Source organism: Haemaphysalis longicornis, unplaced genomic scaffold (assembly GCF_048455015.1).
Source record: "Haemaphysalis longicornis isolate Haplotype H1 unplaced genomic scaffold, Haemaphysalis longicornis Haplotype H1 scaffold_10, whole genome shotgun sequence".
NCBI lineage: Eukaryota > Metazoa > Arthropoda > Arachnida > Ixodida > Ixodidae > Haemaphysalis > Haemaphysalis longicornis.
The window spans coordinates 141,466,028-141,491,785 of record NW_027526204.1 but is presented as its reverse complement, the minus strand read 5'-3'; the positions used below and the strand labels follow the sequence as shown (position 1 = coordinate 141,491,785).

At 46.9% G+C, this 25,758-nt stretch overlaps 2 protein-coding genes across 4 annotated transcripts in view; one reads left to right on the top strand and one right to left on the bottom strand.

Moving 5' to 3' along the window:
* Nucleotides 1-7,176, bottom strand: part of LOC144159530 (trypsin-1-like) — a 175,954-nt gene extending 168,778 nt beyond the window's left edge. The window contains exon 1 of the mRNA XM_077691091.1: nt 6,928-7,176. Within this exon, the coding sequence (XP_077547217.1) occupies nt 6,928-7,088 (161 nt within the window). The 5' untranslated portion in view covers nt 7,089-7,176. The remainder of the gene's footprint in view (nt 1-6,927) is intronic.
* Nucleotides 7,177-10,444: 3,268 nt separating this feature from the next.
* The window catches only part of LOC144159526 (venom factor-like), a 92,400-nt gene continuing 77,086 nt past the window's right edge, over nt 10,445-25,758 (top strand). For 2 of the 3 annotated variants that reach the window (XM_077691083.1, XM_077691084.1), the window contains exons 1-7: nt 10,445-10,662; nt 14,385-14,548; nt 16,532-16,732; nt 17,836-17,906; nt 18,333-18,476; nt 23,405-23,447; nt 24,773-24,860. In XM_077691083.1, coding sequence (XP_077547209.1) covers nt 10,574-10,662; nt 14,385-14,548; nt 16,532-16,732; nt 17,836-17,906; nt 18,333-18,476; nt 23,405-23,447; nt 24,773-24,860 — 800 coding nt within the window. In that variant the 5' untranslated portion in view covers nt 10,445-10,573. The remainder of the gene's footprint in view (nt 10,663-14,384; nt 14,549-16,531; nt 16,733-17,835; nt 17,907-18,332; nt 18,477-23,404; nt 23,448-24,772; nt 24,861-25,758) is intronic. The other variant, XM_077691085.1, reaches the window with a different exon arrangement.

Sequence of the window (25,758 nt, the reverse complement as noted above, 5' to 3'; positions counted from 1 at the left end):
TTAGCGGGTCTACTTCAATTTTTTACTGCAGTTTTTTTCTAAACTCAATTCCTTACTTTATTGCGCAAGAACTCAATTCTTCATGTTGTTTTTGTTATAAATGGTGATTTGGTATGTTTTAGGTCACACTAGGTTCGAAGCAGAGCCTATGACCTCGTTTAATTACTGTTTCGTATCGCACCAAGACACATGTCACGTCGCTGCTGTGCAGCAAATCGTTTAGAAATTCGCAACCTGGAAACGCTACACATGAAACGCGTCATTCCCTTTGAAAGAAAAAATTCATTTGGGAACAGGAGTGCCGAAAACTTGATGGAAGTTGCCGGTGCCTTGATGGTGGCTCACTTGATCTCGCTTCTAAGGGACTGTCGTTGACAGGGGCTTGGAATGAGCTTGCTGTCACTAGCAGAGGCTGTTGTGAGTTGCTCACACCGCCCGGGTCTGGGTCTTCCACAGTTGGCAAGGCACGTTGCAACTGCTGATTCCTCTTGGTCTGACACTCTTCTGGAGCAGGCCCCAACTTGGATACATTACATTCAATGTCTGCCCATCCTCCAAGTAGAAAGAGCTTGGACCATTCACAGGGGCTTGGAGTAGGATAGCCCCGCGCTTCCTGTACCTGCTAGGTTCGAAATCACAGTTTTCTTTCGGAACTTCAGCGCCTTCACTTATGTACGGTTTAAGTCTTCATTGATGCCTACTTTGCCCGGACATGAGCACGCAGTTGGCTCCCAGCCAAGACAGGCTGTTGAAAGAACTGCCTTAATGGCATGCCCACAATGCCGAAGCAAATCCCAGGCTGGCGGCAATGAAGTAACAAGGCTGCGGAGGCTTCTGCAGTCGAATGTAGGGTTGTCCAGTACACGGCAAACTACTACTACTACTACTACAACCGTATGCACCAGAGTACCAAAGCAGAAAGTTGGATGAAGCCCTTGAGGCTTCTTTCGAATAAATTGTTTTATTACGGAGGTGAGGGGCTTTGTAGCCTAGCTGGGTAAGAGGAAAACAGAAAGGGAAAAATATGGCTATCGCCGTCATCTGGCCCGGCCTGCTTTGTGCCCGAACTTCCACAACAAGATGGCTGTACTGCCGCATTGAGGGGAGAGGTGGCATTGTTCATTCTACCAGTGAGGCAACGCCAGGACAATCCCACAGAAGATGCCGGGCCAGTGACGGGCAACAGCACTGCACAGCATGGCACAATTGCTGTGTGGTGGACCTACCATAGTGTCTTGCTGTGTTGTCCTTGTAAACTATAGTGTCCTGCCGTGTTGTCCCTGTGAAAAGTTCACAAGGCTGAGGACCTTGTGAACTTTTGCATGCGAAGTATACTCGCCACCTAGCCAGTATGTCTTCATTAAGGGCAGCTCTCATCCTGGCCCTATAAGTTGACTTCCACACTGCACGAAAGCTCATTGGGAAGTGGGTGGGCCTTGTGGGGCACCTCTGTTCTTAACTCCCATATGGTTGCAGTTTTAGTTGCTCACATTCTTTGTCTTGGTCAAGGAGCGGTGGAGTTTGAGGGATTACATCAATGGGAGATTCCCTCATCTTCTCCAGTGTGTAAAAGGATGGCCTGCAAGTCACATACCCTTGTGGGTTGGTCTTGATTATAGTGACACTCCCACGTGTCCCTCTGTTGTCCGTTGATGGCTGCAACCACTCCCTGGAAGGTATGCAGGTCCCAAGTGGTGTACGTGAAGATGGCGTTGCTCTGAAGCCAGCCCTCTTTACAAGGTCATTGACCTGGGGGTAATACACCAAATAGAGACAGCTTGGCTTCCCTCTCCTTCGGAAAATTTTAAACACCTGATATTTAAACTGGGACCCATTGTCCAACACAAGTTACTCAGGGTAGCCCTCACAGCTGAAATCATTGTAGGTACAAAAAGGCGACCACAGGTGTCACTGTATTAGTGGAGTACACTTCTGGCCACTTGGAATCAGAGTAATTTTGAACTTCGGGATCTCCTGCTGCAAGCTGAGCGGATGTACAATGTCAATTGCCAGCTTTTGTTACGGCGTACAAGCTGATGGGGTGCATTAGCACGTTTTGGCAACTCGTCAGCTGCTTTCAAACGCGGAAAATTCTTACAGCATGCTCCACCTCCTCATCCATTCTTGGTTGCCAGCATTTCTCTCAAAGTCTTTGTTTCATTCTTGAGAATCCTGGGCATGTGTACTGCACAAACACCACCAACTGGGATGTCAAGTTTGTGGGCACAATTCTGTCCCCTCTGAACACATGGTTGCTCATGCTGTCAGTTCCTTCTCAACCTTCCAACAGGGAGTTAGCTCTGAGCCTACAAGCTTTTTGGATGCCATCCAGATGCAACATTTTTAGTCACGTTTTCAGCTGTATCTGTTCAAAGCTGTTCTTTGACAACACGGACGCCACTTCTTTGTCCAACTCTGTCTCAGCTGCAGGCATGAGTGATAGCCTGGATAAAGCATCAGCAATGGCATTATCCCTTCCCCCATGGTACACGGTACCCAAGTTGTAATACACGAGTCTGGCAGACCATCTCGCCATCTGCAGCGGCCTTCTCCAGACACCTTCCGATGACAGCAACGTCACCAACAGTCGGTGACCGGTTCTGAGAAAGAACCACCAAATTGCAAGTAAATGGGCCAGTGTTCATACGCAAAGACGCACGTGAGGGCCTCTTTTTCCCCTGACAAGCTATTTATATTCACCAGCTGTCATTGACCAGGATGCAAAACCTACTGTTTGCACCTTGTTCCCTGCCTGCTACAGCACAGCTTCTAGCCCTGTGCTAGACACAACCGTAGTAACCACCAGCATATCTGGATCAAACATGTTGATTACGCGATGATAACGGTGCTTTGACTGCATCAAAGCTGCACTTTGCGGCTTTGTTCCAGATGAACACTTGCTTTCTGCAGAAGGGTTTCCTCAGTGGTTCTACAAGGCACAAAATGCATCCCAAAAAGGATGTTTGCTTCACACCAGACTATTTTTATTCACTCTGAAGCCGGCATTAGAAATCCGTGTCAGAACTTCTCGCGAATTCTCATCATCCCAAGCAGCATAGGCCGATAGCCAATCATTGGACGCCCCTTGGCTTCCCTTTGGCTTCCGATAGCTTGGCCACATGCCAGCCTGTACGCAAAAGCCATTCGTGGACAACGCACGCTATACGACCGGCCTTGAGGACACGCATTGGCCGGTGCACGAAAAATCGCACTGGACAGCACGCTCATTCAGACGTAATTTTTGATCATAAAATTTTATGAAGACTAGTAGCCTATATGCGACGCAGGTATTTATGAGTGCCTTTACACACGTCTTGGCATGTTCTTGTTAGTTGAATGACCACTCAAGTTCACTCAAAATATTACTGAAGTTGCCGTGTTTTTGAATTTGTTTTCACGCGCAGCGCACAACAAAAAAGTAGTTCCAAATCATTTTCAAGCTTGTGTCAAGTATCACATTTAAATAAAAAGTATTGGCAGGTGTAAATGCTCACAGCCTTACCTGTTGTTGCATACCGCTGCATGAAGTCTCACTGTAGAGCACTCGTGTGCGTTATTTTGCGTGTATACATGCGCACCCGGCGCGCAAGCAGCACCACTCGAGGGCAGCACTGCGGTCGTTGCCCGCGGCGGTTCCCCAACATGACGGATTACGACAGTTGGAGCGCGGTGAACAGGCCAAAACGCAGCAAAAAGTAGTTACCTAAAGAGCCACAGCACCGTGCCACGAAACAAAGCGTACTTAAACTAAAGTGCAGCTTATTCAAAACAGCGTGAGAGAGAGTGTTAAACGTTCAGTAGGAATTGGTCATTTGTGTGTCCTAACGCAACGGTGAACGTCGAACTATTTCAGCGTTGTGCCTTTGCGCGTTCTTTGAACCCGCGGCGGGGCCGGTGGACGGGCGCGTTGCACCGACGGCTCCGTCTCTTTTGTGGCATTGAAACTGCGGTAGTACTCCTGTACGTGTCTGTGAGGTGCGTTTTGGTGTCGGTGGCTGTGTGAAGTATACCTGACTGGTGTAATAACATCGTTTGCCTGCTACGGCCGCCGCTGAAAACGTAAGTCACCATTTCATTTTTTCGCGGTGCGGGAGTGCTCGCGCTCGTTCCCGCCAAAACTTCAGCTGTCGTTTATAACTGGCGCTCGCGAGTGCTGCTTAGTGTTGTTGGTTCTTGCAAAGAAAAAAAGTGGTCACATACATGTGCTTCCAATTGTGTGACGCCAGTTCTAGCTATCCTTTTTCCGGCTTTGTGTTTTCCGAACAGAGCCGCGCTCCCACTGCAGGTTCACGACGTTCAGCATGCATTGAAGCAAGACTCGTGTGCAGTATAAGAGTTGCGGATGTATTAAGCTGGCTTAATTAAACTCTACCTATTAATGAAGCTTTCGTTTCATTATTTTCTTGAGCAACGTAAAGGTATTGTCGAGCGACAAAGTAATTACACTACCGCTGGGCTTCTCCGTCGGTTCCGTTCGCGTCTTGCGCGTCTGACGGGGCAGAAGTGAGCGAAGGCACAACAAAATTTCACGGAACCGCTGGCGTGTTGCTTTGTCTATTGTACTTTTTATATTACCTTGTGCGACTGCAATACGAGTGAAGCCCATTTTCGGTGAAATTCCGGACTGTTTTCTCAAGAACGAGCCAAGTAACTGCTACCGTAAAATGCAGTATTGAAATATGAATAGTGCAGTACGTTTTATGTTTCATAGCGAGTGTTAACAAGCTAGAACTTTAGGCTGAATATTTTCACACGGACATGTGGTAAGGCTTGTATAGGTGCTGTATTTAGTAAGCAGCGTGAATTTAGCATTATAGTGAACTATTTTTTTTTACTTATTACAGGCGCTACGACGCACAGGTGTTTCCCGTGGACAAGTGGCGGGTGCAGCAGTGACAAGCTTTCCAAGCTGGGCTATTCTAGAATAGTGCTGTTCAACAACATATTGTGATCTTGGCACGTTGGCGAATTACCGGGAGTGAGGGTCCTGTTTTCATTTACCTGAATGCTTCTGTTTTGTAGGCATCTCAAGCAGTTAAACGAATGATAATCGGTTCGCGCTTCATGAGCAGCGCTTTTTAAATTTTTTTCTCGACTGTTGTGTTTGTGTTTGCTTTCATGTTTGTGTTCGTATTCTTGCCACTGTTAAGCCAGGTTTCTCGTATATTTGATGTGCATAATAAAAAAGCTACACAGAGATACCCGGTGTGTTGTGTTGCTCAATTGTTTTTGGCAAGTCACTTATCTATAATTGCTTCGCAAAGTTGATGCAGTTTGCTTATTGTGCCTCGCGGTCCCATTTCTGTTTTATACATGCCATTGTACAGGAAATTATTTAACGAGTGCGCATTAAATAAATAATGCACACTCGTTTAATAATTTCCTGTATACTGGCATGTATAAAGCAGAAATCGGGCCGCGAGGCAACTCATAAAATAAGCATTGGTCATAAGGACTGGCCACAAAGCCAAAAATGTGCATGAAAATAGCGTGGAGTCCGCCCATTGGCATTATTATGGCAAGATACTTTGCCAAGCGTTGTCCAATATTGGCCTTCCAGGCCTTGGCCAATTGTTGGCTTGTCACCTTTCCCAAACACCAGCCAATATTGGCGGCCGAGGTATTGCCAAGCTCGGACACATTGGCCACTGATGATTTGCCATGCTTGGGCTTGGCAATTTCTGCTGCTTGGGATGCTCGCTGGCAGTTTTGTCCCAGACTATTATATCACCTACGTAGCAAATAACTCCTTGGCATGCTCTCTGCATTCCTGACATCGACTTCTGGAAAACTGCAAGTGCAGATGCAAGACCCTCATAAACCCGAAGAGGCTTTTGAGCATTGCAGGTGTCAGGTCAGAACTCTCAGTTGTTAGTTCCAGCTGATGGTATGCAGCTTTCAAATTTAGTCTTTATAATCCGGTTGCACCAACCTTCTGAGGCTGCAGTTGGTGCAACAGCAACTAACAACTAACAGCACTAACAACTTGCCCAGGATAGTTATACTCACCCTATTGCTCTAACGTTTCACTGCCCATGCTGACGGTGGCGCTTTCTGCACGTCTTCGTAACGTTGTTCGACTCGCAACGGCAGCACGTCGAATATCCACTGGCACTCCCATGTGCAGGCCGGTCAACTATTCTCGGCACGACCTAATCAGCTGACGCTTCTGGAGGTCGAATCGTGTCGGTTCGATGTGTCTGCCAAGCTCCATAGCGCGGCTCAGTGTAAAGCTTGTTCCCTCGAAAGGCAGAAGCTCACGTACTTGTTGCCATGCTGCCCCTTGATCCCGTAGTTGATCCCTTACTCGTAGGCCTTTCCAATTTGATGCCCGAAATCGCAGCTTGCGGCGCTGTCGAAACCGGTGTCGCCTCATCAGCTCGTTTACGCTGCCAGCGGAATGTTGTATGTTGTCAAGCGGGGCAAGTGCCTCGTCAAAAATATCGATGTCGAGCTAAGTTTTGACATTCATGTTGATATTCCGACGCGGTAAGTGGCGCCAAACTGCAGTACATTCGCTGTACATCTAAGCCAAGTGCGCTCCGTAGGATGGCTTTTCTGCGTTGCTGCGTGATGTCCTCGCTTCCGATGTCCTCGCTTCCGATGGCCTCTCAGTAGTTTAGGAACGCAAGCTTCTGCTGTTTCCACGGTTCGGTGTAGCAAGAAACGGTGGCGGCCGCGGGTTGGAGTTGAATACAGTCATGGCCACGACCGGCTTCATAAGTAGTCATCGCTTACCGAAATAGAGTGAGGCGCAGTCAACCACAGAGCGGCGGGCGACACTGTACCGCGGCGAGGCCTTTCAAGTCGGCGCAGCGTCGCGGACGACCGGGACTGCTGGATGTGGCAACGTAATTCATACTCGCATGGTTGAAATTGACGACGTTTCTGGGCAATAATGGCAGGTGTTCGCGCTGAACAACTTACTCTTTTAACTTGTTCACTCTACTTCCCACAATTTGTTTTCTTCTGCACCAACACCAAAATGGCGGGAGTATGGGCACAGGGTCGTTTGCACAAAAGCCAAATTCGAGAGGTTGCCAACACACAACTGACACAACCTGGAAGGCGTGGCTAGAAGCACACATGAAGTTGAGAAGGGGTTCCAGTGGGAACGGAGGGAATTTCCTGACTTGAGTCCATCACAGAAAAAAGTGGAGATAACAAAACATTCCGAGTGCGTAACACAGGCACCGGATATAGCTTAGCGCATAATCATAAAAAAGGGATATGTTTTATGATGGTCAGTTGCGAGGTCTTTGTATACATAGTTTCTCTTCGTGCTCTTAAAGTAAGCAAACTGAGGAACCCGTATTTTAGAGATACGAAATACGCGACGTAGCCGCTACTCTGTATACATCCTACCTCCAGTGGTCAAGTAGGGGCAACGAGCACATTGTGGAAGCTCGATGCGAGTTGACCTTTGGGTGATCATTCTGACTGACGTGGTGCCGTGTGCGATGGCCGTGCGTTTCGACTTGAGTGACAGTTTTGTGTTGCTCATCCCCCCTTTCCTCAATTCCCCTCCTCCTCCTCCATTCTCCACGCCATCCTTTTCAAATCTCGTTCATCTCCGCCGAGACTTCACACACAGATGGATTGGCACAAGAGTCTAGACAGAGACAAACAAACATACGTACCACAAAGTGGGTGCGGTAGGCCAAGGATGCGAGAAGAACATTTCGAAAATGAGCGCATGCACGAGGACGAGCTTCCTTTAAGTTTTGAGGGCAAAGTGCAGGACTGGTGTCCTCTGGCTTGCCTCCCTCATGCGAATGTGATGTGCCATTCTGGAAACCAGCCGTCAAAAAGCAAAGGGTGCGCGCGAAGCTCATGCAGATCTAATGGACTGAAGAAGAAAGGAGGGTAAGAGAGGCCGAAAGTGTTTCCGTACCTTAAGCTGTCGCATAACCTCAGAAAGACGTTATTTAGGAACACTAGGTGCGACAATATACAGTTATGGTGAACTAGAACAATACAGTTGGTACGGTGTCCCCCATCGTTTTTATTCAGTGTCCGAACAAGGCCCGTCAGCTCGTTTTCCGCGCTGATGGTGATAGTAGCAAAAATCGAAGCTGATCCAAACGACATGCCAAGCCAGTCCTTGATTGCGCAGTGGCACCATGGTGGAGTGTGTCACGTACGCAAAATGATATATCAGCCAAGCGGGAAGGCGCACGGACAACCGTTTCAGGGGCATGAGCAAAATTTAGGCACCAATGATTGGGTACACATGACTACACACTGGAAGGATTGCAAATGTGAGCCACGCTTTTTTGAGGTCATGATTCACGGCGGAATCAAGGAGGGCCCGAGAACTGAAGGAAATTTATTACATCATAATGAAGCGCAGTAACTGTGCAAATGAAACGGCGCGGTAGTACAACACTGAAGTGCACTCTCTGGATAAATTTCTTAGACGAGTTCTGCTGGCCCACGTATGCTGGAGTTTCAGTGCGCCTGTCTGAACTAGCATGCAGGAAATCTAGGACGCCTTGGCCATTGGCGAAGGCGTCCCAGAACCGAGGTGGTAGCGTTGAGAACGATCGAGCGGCGAGCAGAATAGCTGCCTCCGTTTCTCACGACGAAGAGCCGAGAGCAAAACCTAACTTGTTTAATGCGAGACGAGAATAGTGATAATGCAGGAACACCATTCCGGTGGCGTGCTTACAACATTACTCGGGTGGAGTAACGCCTCGCTCTGATGCCGATGACGTCCTGCCTCGGCTCGCCGAAGGACGAGAATTTATACCCGAAAGTGCCGACGGTCCACAGGATTTCAGCGTGTTACGCACGACACTAAAAAAGTACAAACGTACAGAACACTTTCTACAGGTCTCCGGTGCAAGCTGTGCTGGAGAGAAGGAGAGAAAGAAGGGGTCCACCGGACGCCGTTGTTTGCAACAACCTCCAGAGATCACGTGATGCGTTCGCAGAAGCCGGTGTATGCTGTGCCGGAAATGGGGGAAAGGGAATTCCAACGGACGGCCGACGATTGCAGAGATGGGCCCCAACACGCTGCCGCTAGAATCAGCCCGTTCAGCATTTTAGCTTCGGCAACAGCTGTGACTCGTAGGTTTCGAGCCGCTGCAAGCGTCCGCCAGGCTCCGGCGTGTTGATGAATGTCGAAGCTCAGAACTCGCTAGCTTTACCGCAACACACGAAGCTTCACCGCAGTGCAACCACCAAAGTTGTATCACGCGCGCACATGCTCACGGCGAAACACTACGCGCTGAATCGTAACACCATGTTTTCCTCGCGAGCCTGTATGCCCGCACTTTGAACTAAATCGCGCTGCGGATGTGTGTATAAAGGAACATGAAACGTCCGGTGTTTCAAGCCTAGTACATACTAGCGTTACATACCCACACAGAGGTGTATTACACACAGAGGTGTATTGAATACACACAGAGGTGTATTGAACATTGATTTATGGGCAATCATTTCAACCACTACGTAAGTCAACAAGTTCAATCAATCAATCAATCAATCAATCAATCAATCAATCAATCAATCAATCTCAAGGGCGCGTGCCATGGGAAAATGCATATGCCGATGTTACAAGCCACCGGAAATGTTGATAGGCAGTGCCGTTCTATGCAAATGTGAAGACTCAATCAAGGTCATAGATGGAAGGAATGCCACGCGAGTAAGAAAAACTCGTTGCTAAGCAACACCCGAGATAGCGGGAGTGTATCGCGCTGGAAGCGCAAACGTTCGAAGCACGTCACCTGCTGTCGCACATAACCAAGCGGCGCTCCCCCTGCTCGAGCTATTCTAGTCACATTTCCCTTAGCGAAACGACTTCAATTTTTCACATCAGTGTATAAGGGACGACTTTTAAAGACTCGCGTCTAGGGTTTATGAGGCTCGGTGAGAAAAATTTGCGCAGCACCCGGAATGATCTCTGCGGCGCAGCTGTTAGGCCGGAATGGTGTACGTAGTTGTGATGTCTTGCAGGGTGCTGAAAATAAGATAAATATTAAACAAAAGATAAGAAAAATAATCACATTAACAGTAAGAGAATAATTTGATAAACCATAACGGCAGAAGTGAGAGAAAGTGCACTCACGCGACAAACCGGTTTACTTCGCGGAACGACAATTTTCTATGGACCGCCTTCTTTTACCTCCGACAGCAACTTGTTTTAAAATAACCTCGTTTTTTGGCACAAATGCAATAAAATTGTGAAACTGTCTTAATGCGCAGCAACCGCCCGCTGCAAAACTCAAAACGTCGGCCCAAGCTGCTTTAAAAAAGAAATATAAAGGCCTCAAACGTTCAAACGTGTTCTTTTGTGCACACCGTCTTCGAATACGAGAAACCCTAGACCTGCTGGCAAAGACGGAACTAAACGTTCGGAGCGAAGTTGCACATACGAGTCTGCTTACCCTCGACGTCGTCTGCGAGATAAGTTCGCAAGACGAGGAGAAACCGCGACTGGTGTACGATAAGCGCCACGCAGCATCCACCAGACGACTCACCCCGCGTTCGTAACACGGGACTGGCTTTTAATGTAGACACGAATGCCACGGAACGCTCAAAAAGGAGATCAACGCAGTCTCCAACAAGGATGAAGTGGCCACTGGTTTATGGACGATTTGCGTCAGCGAAATTGCTCAGTTTGTGTTGGGCCTTCTACCTAACGGGAATCGTCGTCACGTAAGTAGAGACGTGCATTTATATTCGCTAAGCGAATTCACCGGGACCGGGAGTTCATACCATCTTAGAGAAGCAATGAGTGCTTGAGAAGTGCACGCGGTACCGTTTTAAAGATGCAGTGAAGTGAAACACGTCCACGAAGTAACAACTTTGCGTAATTTTTTTGCAAATCATAAAAATGAGTTTTACTGTCACGCGCAGATTTTAACCATTGCCTTCCCATAAGGCAATACGGGCAGTCTTTATCTAAATAGCTTTATTCAGTGAGCACTAATCGACAGTTCTGCAGTAAACATTCGAATTTTCGTAACCCATTACTGAACTGTAATTTGTATCATTCAGGATAATGTCATGTGATTTACGCGGCAGATGAAATCTGGCGGTATTTTTTTATTGCGCTGAATTTCTTACACGCATGTGTCACACTACAATACAAGCAAACAAATTAACGCCTGGGCGCGCTCGCGTGTGGAACATTTACCAATGCAATCTCGAATGCAAAAAAAAAAAAAAAAGAGCGTTTTGAGCGGAGACCTTTCAAACAACTTAATTTCATAAGCGTCTTTTTCTCGCTTCTTTCTTTCTTCTCTTTCTTCCTCTTTCCTCTGGCCTGTAATCTATCGGGCCTTTTCTTACCCCCTTCCCCCGCCGAGTAGCATGTCGTTTTGAAATTCCGGCAAACACGTCTGGGCTTTCTCCTCTAATAAAAAGCTCTCTCTCTCTCTCTCTCTCTCTCTCTCTCTCTCTCTCTCTCTCTCTCTCTCTCTCTCTCTCTCTCTCTCAGCAACGAACGCACAAATTTCCGAAATATCCAACAAGGTACGGTTTTGGAAGTTATTTCGGGTTTTCGGGTCCCGAGAATACTCTTGAAAACTAATTTCCCCGGTAATTTAAGATAAATTTACAAGTAAAAAGTACCTGGCTTTTTTTTCTTTAAAGATATTCCAGGGATTATTTAAACACATCTGAAAAAGCTTTTGGGGTACACTAAGCATAAAACAAACACAATATTGCCCGAAGACTAGACGCGATAGGGCTGACCTTTAATATTTAAATGCTAGTCCACGGGAAGTTCAGCTGAACTTGCTACCAGGTCCTCTTGAAACCACAAGAAAATAAGACGCTTAAAGTAGGGAACATTGTATATACGCTTCTAAAACCTATTATAGGTGAACATTCCCCCCCCCCCCCCCACCCCCTTATTACGTTCAGGCTTCACACTAATCTGCAGATGTAGACATTCGCAACATCTCGTTCTTGCCTTCAGTTCAGACATTTGCAGAGTAGAATCGCGCTCACATTCTCTCGCTCGAACAGTACGGTATAGTTCTTTCGTTGCCCCCTCAGACTGTATTTGTTATTCTGTTGTAATGTTCCTGTTTTGCTGTTTTGCATCGCATAATGTCTCGCTGTCTTTAAGTTTTATTGTGTCCATGTAAAAGACGGCTGTCGTTTTACACGTTCGTCTTTATTGAGCATACATCCTCAGTTATCTGTGCGATAAGATTGTTGTTCTCTTTTATCACGAGTTTGGTTCATGCTTCATTGTATGTAGTATATACATTGTCCATGCTAATAAACTCTTGATAGGCGGTCGTAGTCGTCGTCATCATCATCAGAACGATCACCCCCCACACAAGTGAACTGTTGTGCAAGTGGTGTAGAATTCCAACAAAGTCACGTGTGTCAGCTCCATTCTTGGCTCTTAATAGGCAAAGAAATTGCTTATTTATCCGGTGATAACACAAGAACTGCAGTGACGACTCGAGATGTTTATGTGTTTCTACCCTCTCCCCTATTTCCCTCCTTTTTTGCAAGGCCATTGTGCGTACAAGTAATGTTTTGTGCTATAAACGCCTGTTGTTAGTCTGCGCTCTGTCCGGTTTACGTCTCGTCTGCATCTCTTTTGCGCTGTTCCTAAGGTGTTGTACCAACATGCCCAAGCTTATACCTTAGGGATATAGGCTCCGGACAGCGAAGTTTGCCGGGCGACCGCAGCGCCAGCCGCGGCAGAGCCGCGCAACTGTGGGTCGGTCCCACCGCGGAGACTGCTTTCAGCGCCCGTGAACGCAACTTCGCAAAAACGTGTGCCGTAACGTTATTTGCGTGTATATATACTATATACTGCAACAAAATCATGCAGAAATGTATAATAGTAGGCGGAAGGCTCCAAATAAAACGGGGGGTCGGTAAAGTGCTGTCATCTTGCTACCGAGCCGTAGGTTGACCCAACTGGGGAGCGGCTTTGCATTCTCCCACGGATTCTTCTTCTTCTGAGCTTCTCTCTTTTTTTTCTTCGCAGATACCATGCGTGGTTACTGAATCTTGAAAAGCCCACACTAAGCGAGGGGATTACATGTTGCCGTGGTGTACGAGCAGCTTGTTAGTAGGGTGGCTAGCAGGCGGTAAATACACATAAGTGCGCATTAAATTTGGTAACAAAGAGGGCCCCCAAACACAGGTATAGCAGCGTAGTTTATCACCCAGCGGTTCTACTCTGCTTCATCTAATACTTCATGTGCTTATACCGCCGTATTAAATACATATAAACACGTATGGGGCGTACACATATAGGCGTTAACGTTCCCAATGTTTGGCGAGCAATTAGATATCATAACATCACCGCCTCTTCTTGCAAAAGAAACAATGATTTTGTTGTCTAAGCCACTGAAAAGAAAAGAAAAATAGAGATAAGACGTGCCGCGATCAAAGCTCGAAATATATAAACGCAGGACGAAATTTTTGAGCTCAGGGAGGAGGAGGAGGAGCAGGAGGAGGACAAACTATTTATCCCATCCGTTGTGATTCCGGTCACTCCAAACCAGTAAGGGGTGTCCTCAGGGAACTAAATTTTTCTCCTGTGACTTTTGCTGCAAAAGTGTTGATGGTAATAAAAGCGCTACTATTTCTTTCTAAGAAAGTTCTCACACCGGACCCATTGGCGCGGAGAGAAAAAAAAATACCCGAATATGAATATTCCGTAATTTATTCCGATACGCCTATTAGATGTTCTGCCTCCCCCTCCCCCCACCCCCTCCTCGCCCAATGGAATTTCTTGTGATAGCCTTCTCGTGAAGAGTTTCTTTTTTTTTTTTTTTTGGGGGGGGGGGGGGGCTACACCTGGAAGCCCAAGTTTCTTGGCGGAGCGGGTACTTATTAACGGGAGCACTTAAGCATACACAAACAAATGTGAATTTCATACTGTACACGTATGGAGCATCACATTCGGATCAAATATCCATATGTAACACCCATGTACGTGGTCCAGTTAGTAGTTCTGCAGTCGCAAGTGCCCTCACATGAATGGAATACCTCGCGCGGAAACATCGCGTAACGTCTGATATATTTACTCACAGAGCCTCCTCTTTTGTGGATTGAACAATATAAATTACGTTTTCTTTTGAAGCAAATCATGCTGACATTGAGAAAGTTATGCCCCCAGGTAGGCTGTACAAGCGTTTCTCTTCTGGGCATCATGCGGCCTTTGTATGCCTTCCCATACGCGAATTCAACCGAATCTGGCAGGATTACTGTACAATCTCTCACTTCGTTTTAAACCCAAAAGGGGCAACTAATATGTTTCATCCGCGCTGCAAAAAGGGACCGACCCAGTGTTGCGCATATCTGCCGAAGGGGGAGCTGGGTGTCGCTGGCTCCGTGTCGCCCTCTGGGCACTGTCCGGAGCCTATAGAATCGTCGCAACTGTGAACCACTTGTTTCAGTGAAGCCTGCATCGTAACAGCACCGAGCCTCTTCCGCCTCGGAGTCAAAGAGACGATTCTCGTCAGAAACAGGGATAACGCTGAAAAGAATGTCACCGTACGGGCAACTGACTACCCAGCCCACGCCCACCTGCTCTTCTCCCACTCTTTTGTGCTTAAACCCGGTGAGTTCGGAGCACCCTAGATAGGAAATAACATAAGACACTGATGCATTCGCGATTATTTTACTATTCTAGTCAAGAGGTTGAAACTCTTGCTGGATGAAACGAACGTTACTGCGTTGAACATGACGTCTACTATTGCGTTTTGTTGGAGACGGTATAGTGTTGATAGGATGTGTTGTTCTGGCTTTTTGATATACTCTGGGCTGTATCCAGGGCTTCAAACGCGAATTCCAGGCAGATAATTTGTATATCTTGCGGAGAGATCAGTAGAAAGAGATCGATAACACGGACATAAAATTTAAAGTGGAGCGCATATCACGTAACGTAGCCGCGGGGTTCGTCCGCTTCGGCCAATACACGGTCTTGTATACAATGTAGTTTAAATCTAACAGCAAGCCCGTTCAGCCTAGTTTGGTTAGTGTTTCCTCGTACATTTGAACATTTAGTCATTCGGAAACGAGATCTGCCCTGAATACATTTTTATTATTTCGACTTTAACACCTTATAATTTACTGATTGTCTTTTAATTAACGCCCAAATGCACCTGGTAAAACTAAACTAGCAATACCTTCGGCAGGATTTGTAATTTGTGAACTTTCCCGCTCAACACTACCCGTATATTTTCTTGCCCGGATACAAAGCCTTGAATTGGGTACGTTAAATTTAGAAATAATTTTGATTTATTTCGAATTTTCTTGTGACCCCGAAACTTAGGTTTTCGTGCTGTGAACTCTGGTAAGAGGTATTTCTTACGAGCAATAAATATATCTGAGTAAACGCACAATCTACTTTGAAGCTACAACTGCCGTGTTACAGGATTGATTAGCTAAGAGAGAACGACCTGTTGGGAACGACGGAGGCATATTTCAAAAGATATGTACTGTATTTTTTGAAGACATCATAATTAACTTAGTTTTATGCTAACCGTTCACCTTAGGCAGTCACGTGTTCACACTTGTATGCCTTTTTTTTAAAGTACTTATGTAGCCATCCTATTACCATTTCTTACTACGATGCACGTGGTCTCAATTGAAGCGTGGTACAGAAAAGGCTAATGCATGCTCATCAAATCGCACATATGAGCATCTCATTGTAGATCGATGGCTGAGTACCTTGAACTACAGTTGAACCTCGTTATAACGAACACGTATATAGCGAGTTATCGGCTATAGCGAACTAAATACGATCTTTGGTTGGTCACGCTTTATTTCAATGGCACTTGTTCTTTTATAACGAAACTGAAACCGTGAGCCGCACGCAATATCGGATATAACGAAGAAATATTTGACCAGGAGGCTGAGAAGCTACTTGTAAAAACCCTTCGGCATCCGAAACTGCAGAAGTATAAATGCCCTTTTGTTCATGGGCGTTTTGGAAAACTCCATCCTGCTGAGTGCTGTGAGTAGCCACCAGATGAAAATTACATCCTTCATCAAATAAATAATGACGCAGGCCTGTTTTGTCAAGTGAACCTTGTTTTGTTGTTATTTCACGTACTCATGTTCCGGCTCATTCAGCTTGAAATGCAATAAGGAGAAAGGTAAGGGTTACCTTGTTTACACTGGGGTGGAAGCCTAAAAATGCATTTTTCTATCAAGTATTTTTTGCGCGAGCCAGATTATCGATTTGTTATTAGTCGATTTTTACCTTTGCTGTTATAACGAATATTGGATATAACGAACTGATTTGCTGACCCGCCGATACTACTTCGTTATAACGAAGTTCGACTGTACTTGGCTATGGGACGCAATGTACCGTATTTACACGATTCTAATGCGCACCCTTTTTTTGCAAAAATTAGCTTACCACTTTGTGTGCGCGTTACAATCGTGCAAATACGGTACTCACTTTACAGGTTACTTAGGAGGCGTTGCCGTTGCGTGTTTAACATGACGCGTCCGCTTATGAATATGTCTTTACTGCCCAACTGAACCTTTAATTTTTGTTGTCTTCTGCGTGAACACGTCTTTCCCGCCCAAACAGATGCTGGGGAAATCGTGGAGGTGAAGCTGGACCAAACGAAGTTCAGCACCGAGGACCTCAGTTCAAACTTTTCCAAGTACGTCTCGCTCGGAATAGAATGTGGCGACAAACTCAAGAAGGAAGTGGTTGTATTGCTTGACACCCGCTCCGGGTACATCTTCCTTCAGACAGACAAACCGATCTACAATCCAAGGCAGACAGGTAAGGCTTTCGAAGTCTGGTACCGTGGAACTGTATTTCAATGTGCACCATTACCTTAGAATCGACGCGAGCTTCGCCGTTTACGCTTTGTAAAATTTTTTGGATCAGTCGGTCGGTCGGTCGGTCGGTCGGTCGGTCGGTCGGTCGGTCGGTCGGTCGGTCGGTCGGTCGGTCGGTCGGTTGGTCGGTCGGTCGGTCGGTCGGTCGGTCGGTCGGTCAAACAAACAAACTGCCTCCGTCTAACGCAGACGATGGTTGAAAGCGAAGCTTTTAGGAATTTTTCGTCGTATGTGTTTGGGCTTTGACTGGCAGACGGTTTGGACTTTGGCTCGTTGAGCTTTCACTTTGACTCGCACGCAGTTTGGACTTTCGATTGCAGCGTGTTTGACTTCGAACCTTCGCCATTTGATTTTGCACGAAAGCAGCTTCGCATTCAACCATCGTCGTCGTAGACGGAGGTGCGCATGATTTCTGTCCAGTTTTGCACGTACATAAAACTTTTTTTTTTATCTCACTCTACCCACGGTCATCATCATCGTCAGAGAAAATTGGCTTTCCTGCAGTGCGTTTTCGACGCGACATACACCATCAGTGAGACATAGACAGCTAAACTTTAACAAACAAACAAACAAACAAACAAACAAACAAACAAACAAACAAACAAACAAACAAACAAACAAACAAACAAACAAACAAACAAACAAACAAACAAACAAACAAACAAGCAAGCAAACAAACAAGCAAACAAACAAACAAACAAACAAACAAATAAATAAATAAATAAATAAAAACCCTGACCCCGTACCGCTAAGCGCAGGGCAGCATAATCTGAAGCATCTGTTTTCGTTTCCGGCACTCCTTGTGATAACTGTACACAGAACCCGGTGGTGGTGATGGTCGTCGTCGGGCTGACCTTATCCGCCCGTGAACTAACTAAAACTCATTTCTGTATCCTTTTACACGACTTTAATAATTGTGCCCAAACTGATTTGTAATATAACGAGGCATTTGGTTGTGTCAAAACGAGCGTTATGGTGCATGGCATTTATGATACGTACGAATGACAAGACTTGCTACAAATAAGCCCTCCTCATTATTTGCAGTTCATCTGCGAGTGGTCGCTGTTGATGAAGAACTTGTTCCTTCAACCAGCAACATTCGACTTGAAATAAAGGTACGGCCTTGCTCAAAAGTAATAAGAAAATTATATGGAACGGAGCGGTGTGATTGTGTAAACCTTATCATTATCATAGATGTTTAAAGCTTTTTTGCGATACTAGCAAGTGCGCGCCAACTTACAAGCAAAATTGAAGTTATGCATAATTTTATGCGTGAAAAATCTCGGCTACTACATTTTGCGGGCGTGAGCTGATTGCACCGATTTCAGCGTCATTAAACGCCGTTTGAGAAATAAATTTCTTTGCCTCTATAGTTCCAACAGCAGTAATAAAGCAAGACAGGTACAGTGCCCCCAAAATGTGTATTAATCGCTAGGAGAACATAGTATTGTATGTATGAAATGCTTATAATTTTTGCTCGTTATTACTAATAGGTAAATTCGCTTGTATACATCGCAAACATTTATTTCTGTTTAACGCAGAATCCTCAAGGCATTGTGTCCTACGCGGCTGTTCTCGGCCCACAGTCACAATTCGGGAGAGGTGGAATGTACAGCGACAATTACAGATTTTCTAGCTACCCAATTTATGGCCAATGGAAGGCTGTGGCGACCTACGGAGAACACGTGAGTACGGCTCACACGCGGTTGGCATAAAAAATACTTGGAGTCATTTTTTTGTCTTCTGTGATTCAGTCTCTGTATTTAGAGTCAACTTTCACCCAGCGATAGCTGAGTCTCCGCTTCCATAACCAGCGACTGAGAGGAACTGTGTGATTGAATCTTTAACCAGGCTGTTTTAGGGGCGCTTAATACCGGTCCGATGACAACTCGAATCAGTTTGTGATGTAAAGTTCGAACTTTATTTAGTTGGTTTTGCGTCAGGTTGAAACAGGTCCCGCCATGTGTTAGCCTGGAAGTTAGAATGGCTCTACCGATGTTCCGGATGAGGGCGGTGCCTGTGCCACCGCATTTTGTGCCGATTCTGTGGATAAAGTGGCTTGTAGCATCCCAGCCCTGTCGGGCCTGCTTGTGCCGTTCTGTGGCGTTGCCTTTGTGACTGATAGGAACACCGAGAAGGCGGATCCAACCTTGCGAGGATAGCGGAATTTCTTGATTTTCACGGTAAAGGTGGACTTTCTGCCTTTCCTGTTCTTTGCCACCCAAAAGCAGTAGAATGGACTTTTCCGGTGAGGGATTCATTTCTGCTGCCTGAATGGCGTTTTCTAGCGCAAAAAGGGCTGCTTGAAGGTCTTTGCACGCCTCTTCGATGGTAGGATAATCGTCTCGCTCCGTCCACAGCGTGATATCATCCGCATAGACGGTGAGGCGCGCGCCGCTGGTTTTGTGTACGTCAATTGCCACCTTTCTCATCACCAAATTGAATAGAAAGGGTGATATTATGGAGCCTTGTGGTACTCCGTGGACATATAAAATATTTGGACTCATTTTTCTTCTCAGATTTATTCTCTATATTTAGGGTCAACTTTCACCCAGCGGTAAGTCTCCGCTTCCATAAGCAGCGGCCGAGGGGAGCTGTGTGATTGAATTTTTAACCATGCTGTTTTAGGGGCGGTAATACCACTCTAGCTCCCCTGAAAACGAGTCTGAGACCCAGTCTCCAACTGACAATGGTTCAGGCCAAGATTATGAAGCGAAAAGCGGCCATGACCCATTCCAATGTGGTAGTGCGGTAGGTCGATTGGTTAGTTGGCTGGAAACGCTTTGGGTCGCACGTACTAGTCACGGTAACGGTTTTAGGGCAGATAGCTGCGAAAAGTATTTTTTCCCTGAAGGGCAATCAACGTTAGTTGGGGTTTTCAAAGCCATCGTATTTTTATATAGCAAATGGTAATAATACAGCAAGAAAATTTAGCACGTTCATGCATGTGTGCAATACCGCATATCAAAAGAAACATAGACCTATTTGAAATTGGACGATTACGTCTGAAGTACTGCGAAGCTTGGTGACTTCTTGGTTTTTCCTTCCCGTTCAGACACAAGTTAAAACTAATGATAAGTACCCAACGAACACTACTCATAAACAAAAAAATTGTTTCTTGTGAATTAAGTTCTTACCCAACATAGCGCTCATTTGAAACGGTTATTACCTAATGAACATTTGTAATGTGAATGAGAGAGACGTGTTCGATCAATTTGACTTAGATGATTCTTAATGCCCCCCAATTTCCATTGTTATGATTGCGCGATAAATTGTCACTTTTTTTCGGCTAGTTGTAGTAGCTTCAAACTGGCTCTTTAAAAAAAAAAAAGAGAGAGAAAGTAAACGTGTTTATTGCGAAACGCAATGGGGAGGAGTTCTCAGTCCAAGACCCCTTGAGCTTTCCCAGCCTCAACGGCCCTCAACACAGCAAAGCTTTACTAATCCCGTCGAGCGGTTTCGCCGTCGCAGTAAATTTGGCCTCAGTGTGACCGCAGCTGCGCTGTCTCCTTGGCAACGCATCACGTGACTCGCCGGGCCGAGCTCCGCCGAAAGCCGTGTTTGCTGTTCCCGCCACCGCTGCCGGCTGGGCGCCTGCCCTCTCCGCAGCTGCAGCTGGTTCGCGCCTGACCATGTGACTCGCAGCGTGCATGCGAGCTTGGCCATGAATGAGAGCAAGACTGGGCTGCCTTTTAAATGCAGAGCATTTCAGTAACTCACGATGTCACCCGCGTTGGCGTCCGTAGTCCGCGTCCGCATCGCTCCCCCTACACTATATAAAAAAAGAATGAGACATCTTCGGATCAGAACAAAAAACATCCCCCTCGCGAGGGGCACGATCAAATGCAAAGCATTTCTGCGGGGGGGCGCGCCTGCAAGTGGTATGGATTACGTATTGGTTGTTGTTGTTGTAATTGTTGTCTTCCAGCGTAGACATTGTCGATGAGGTCGATGGTGAAACGTGCCGTGAACCCCCTGCCGCGGCTATGACGCAACGTGGAGCGGCTATGACGCAACACAATCCACTTTAATCCAATCCAATCCAAATCCAAGCCAATCCAATCGAATCCAATCCAATGCCCCTCGCGAGAGAGTGTTATAGCGCCGAAATCGCCACCACGCGAACGCGTGATGCTGACGTCACGATCACGCCACAGATGTTAGCGACCGCAGCGCTCGCGAACGACATACGTGTTCTTGTATTACGGCGCACTACAAACAGGACACAGGGAAGGACGCAGACACAGCGCTGTGTCTGCGTCCTTCCCTGTGTCCTGTTTGTAGTGCGCTGTAATACAAGAATGTCGAAATACCAACTCGTCCATCAGTCCACACTCGTCGACATATGTGGTTTAAGCGCGAACCGACCGCGGCGAGAGAGCGCGATGCGAGCGCCCCACCTGTTCTTGCGCGCGAACCTAACGCGGCGAGAGAGGGTGTAGCGCACGTCCCCACCTGTTGTGCGCCCGAACCGAACGCGGCGAGAGAGGGCGTTGCGAGCGGAGAGAAGGCGAGGAGGACGCGGGGGAGAGGGCGCACCTCTGGCCGACGGTTGAATGAGTCAAGGATATAAGGCACGTTCGTAACCTTCCGTTCTGTGTCGGCTTTGTGGCTCAGTTGGTAGAGTACCATGCACCCTGCGTTCCGCCCGCAGAGTCGTAGGATGGAAACCTGGCGCCGGCAAGTATTATTTTTTTTATATAGTGTAGGGGGAGCGATGCGGACGCGGACTACGGACGCCAACGCGGGTGACATCGTGAGTTACTGAAATGCTCTGCATTTAAAAATAATACTTGCCGGCGCCAGGTTTCGATCCTACGACTCTGCGGGCGGAACGCAAGGTGCACGGTACTCTACCAACTGAGCCACAAAGCCGATACAGAACGGAAGGTTACGAACGTGCCTTATATCCTTGACTCATTCAACCGTCGGCCAGAGGTGCGCCCTCTCCCCCGCGTCCTCCTCGCCTTCTCTCCGCTCGCAACGCCCTCTCTCGCCGCGTTCGGTTCGGGCGCACAACAGGTGGGGACGTGCGCAACACCCTCTCTCGCCGCGTTAGGTTCGCGCGCAAGAACAGGTGGGGCGCTCGCATCGCGCTCTCTCGCCGCGGTCGGTTCGCGCTTAAACCACATATGTCGTTCGCACGCGCTGCGGTCGCTAACATCTGTGGCGTGATCGTGACGTCAGCATCACGCGTTCGCGTGGTGGCGATTTCGGCGCTATAACACTCTCTCGCGAGGGGCATTGGATTGGATTCGATTGGATTGGCTTGGATTTGGATTGGATTGGATTAAAGTGGATTGTGTTGCGTCATAGCCGCTCCACGTTGCGTCATAGCCGCGGCAGGGGGTTCACGGCACGTTTCACCATCGACTTCATCGGCAATGTCTACGCTGGAAGACAACAATTACAACAACAACAACCAATACGTAATCCATACGACTTGCAGGCGCCCCCCCCCCCCCCCCCCGCAGAAATGCTCTGCATTTGATCGTGCCCCTCGCGAGGGGGATGTTTTTTTCAGGCCTGATCTCTCACCTCAGGGAGGGCATCAGACAGTGCCAATTAATACATTCTTGCGGCCCTTGCAACGGGGTTGTCGCTCCGACCATCGGAAACAGAGAAAACCTATCAGGGGGTAGAGCACTGGCACCTGCTCTCGCACTCGGTTCCACAGCCTGTGCTTCCAGCTGGCCGCGATCAGTCATACTGACGATTCATGGAGGGAGTTTTCCACTAATCCGGGTACTAGGCTGCTCCTGTCTTTCGATGTTTCGGGGTACCAGTAGTTTCTCCGTGAAAGTGCGTATACAGTATTGATCGCTGCGGTATGCGTGAGCTTTTCTGTCCCAGCACCGGGTACCGTCGCCTCCGTCATACGAGGTGGCGTGCTGATAAGCGGCCAGCAAATGTTGCTGCCTTGGTGACGACGACAAGAAGCCGAAGGCAGACTTAACTGGTTTACTGCGTGGCGAGAGATGAGCGGACGCAAGACAGGAACAATGCCCTTACGGGCAGGGGGACAGTACAGGACTCGAGCAGAGTGACAGCATTGATTCGTTGCTCCAAAATGAATGCACTTCTGTGCTTTCGGCCCCGTACCTGTACCCAAAGCCCTAACGGTCAAACAAGTTCTCCAGCTGTTCTGAGCATTGCGCGGGAACTAGAGGCTTTGAGCCGTCTTCAGCAGGCGGCGTCTCACCACCCCTCGGATATCGTAGGGCGAGCGGTTCGGCTCTGAAAATCCCGGAAGCGGGACCGCAACCGTAGACATAGACAGGATTTGGACGAATAGTATAATAATTGCAGTTTAATCAAAGGTTGACCAAGCTTTCGCTTCGCATATCCAGAGTTTGCTGAGCTAAGCCGCGGCCATATTTTTCTTTCTTATGCCGCAGCAAAAATCTTCCATTTAAATGTGAACAATGAGACGACTTTAAATACTCCAGACACATCGATGTCTTTTCGAAGTACAGTTGTACACATAATTTCCATTGGCTAGTAAATAGATAAACAAGTTGAACATGAACGATGAGCAAGTGTTCGAATATACGGGGGCGTCTGCACACGAATGAATGACAATAGCATTTGCGTGAAAATCTGCTCTCCGCAGAATGCCCAGAGAGCTGAAGTTTCCTTTCGTCTCGAGGAGTACGGTAAGTGACTGAACATATTTTTAATTCGAACTGCCGTTCGTATCAACAATCTTGCCTTTGGCAGTATGAGTGCTCGACAGCAGATTTTATGTGACGTGAACAGATTTATGAGCCTTTTTTTCTTTGCTCAACGCTCGCCACTCCTATAGTGACGAAGTGGGCGGCGCACGCAGTTATGTCTGGTTACGGAGTATTTAATCAAATAACATAAACCTACCTTATTTCAGACATAACTTCAATCATCCTGCATGGCTTGATATGCGCTGATAAGAGTAACGCGTGAAAACTCAACACTGTATACTGTATAACCGTATACACTATGTATGCATGTCTTTATAGTGGTCCACTCGTTTAGTATTTGTTCTTATGACATTTATCTTAATTTGTTTGATGACATGACAAAACGCCTCTTTATTTGTTTACGAGGCCCTGAAAGCCCCACCAGTCGATTCCTGTTTACAAAGACGATTTTACTAAGAGACTGTATGATGCTGGTTATTGATGTCTATCCCGGTTTGAAGGAAAGCCGTGCGTGGGGAGTTTAGAATAAACCCCTGAAATGCTGTAAAATGCTATAGAAGTAGAGGACAGTCACCGGGTTCACAAAGCAGACTTTGCACATCTTGCCATGTCTTGACGATGCAAGTAACCCACCGTTAGATGGAACAAAAGTAATTTGGGATCACGCCTCCTCAAGGGTTATTTCAGAATCCCGTGCTATACCAAAAACACCGTGTGGTACTACCCAAATTCTTAAACGTTTGGTTCTCTACCTCATGCGGCGAATAGAACAGCAGGATGCCTGCAAAATATAATCATAAAGTATTTTGCGTTCGTTTAGGGAGGCCACTGTTAACGAAAACATGAATTGAGCTCATGGAGAAACGAAGCTTTCACGGAGTGGGTGTTCAGCGTTATGACATCGCTTTTGTGAAAGTAAAACTATCACAATTGTGGCAATCTTAATTCGTTGATCCCACAGGGTATTTCATATTAAAAAAACTACCACTGCAGAAATATTTTGGGCGTTTCTTGGCATCACTTTTAAAGAGCACGCACCCGTACCCATAAACGGAGGTATTACTTAATACACCGTATACAATATGGCCAAATAGTAAAAGAAATATTTAAACTAGATAAAATACTCAAAATCCAGACCAAAATATCAGTTTGGAAGATTCACTTCAACGTCCCTTTTACCCTCCTTCGTATAGAAATTTGTTTCAGTTGTTACAGCTAATGTACGAATATGTCGTGCAATTAAGTCTAATTTCAAGACCTGGAAAATACCGTATGCTTTTGTCACTCCCTCCAAACGAATGCAGTTCTGCCGACGTTCGGCGTTCGTCTTGCTGTTCCTCAGGCTGCCATACTGCCCAGCGCACCCCACATTTTTGCAGTAGTGGACGCCAGGTAAGATCTGCGGAGCTTATCGACATATTTTGAACTGGTACAGGCCGCTTCTTCATTACACGAAGGTTACGGGAACTAATTAACCTTGTTCGAGTAGAACGAGAGCAAACTATGGCACTGTCCTAGGGTTCCGCTAGACAGGCAGAAAACTTGGACGCGTCCACAGAGCGCCTTGCAGCTACAGTTCCCATAAATGAGCGGCGTGCGTAGGCATATGGCTTGTCTTACAAACATCGCGCGAAATATCTGTACATGTCTACCGTCATTAAAGGGGGTATGAAGACAAAATACAAGTGTGGTTCATTAACACTTTCATGACCGCGCCCATTCCCACCGATAGTATGTTATCGATTAATACAAATTCAAATTTTAGCGCTCTCCGAGCGCTTAAATCGCCAATTTTATCGCAAACTTATCAGAAGTAATCGGGATATTAAAGGAAACCTAAAGCAGCGGCGACTTTTCAGGAACCGTTCTAGCGAGGCCTCTGTGACGTCACTGGATCTTGTTTGTGCCATTGGCGGCCATCAGTCTCGCTACCGCCAATAGACATAAGTGGGCGATTGTAGTGGGACGCTAGTTCCGTTTGATCGTATTATAGTCGAGTCCACTTATAACGATACCGTTTATAACAATATATCGGATATAACGATGAACAGCGATGGCACCGTCCGCTTTTGTATACTTTCCATGAGAAAATAAACCGTTTATTACAATGATCCAGTGCTGCTATAGCGGATATAACGATTGAATCCGGTTACAGCAAGCACCGAAAATGCGAGGTGCCGCCAGCTCTCCACGCCAACCACGCCGACACCACGCGCCGCGATGCGCCTTGCATCCCGTCCACTCTTCAGAAAAAGAGTCAACTGCGCAGCTTACGAGGAAGCGAGAGGAA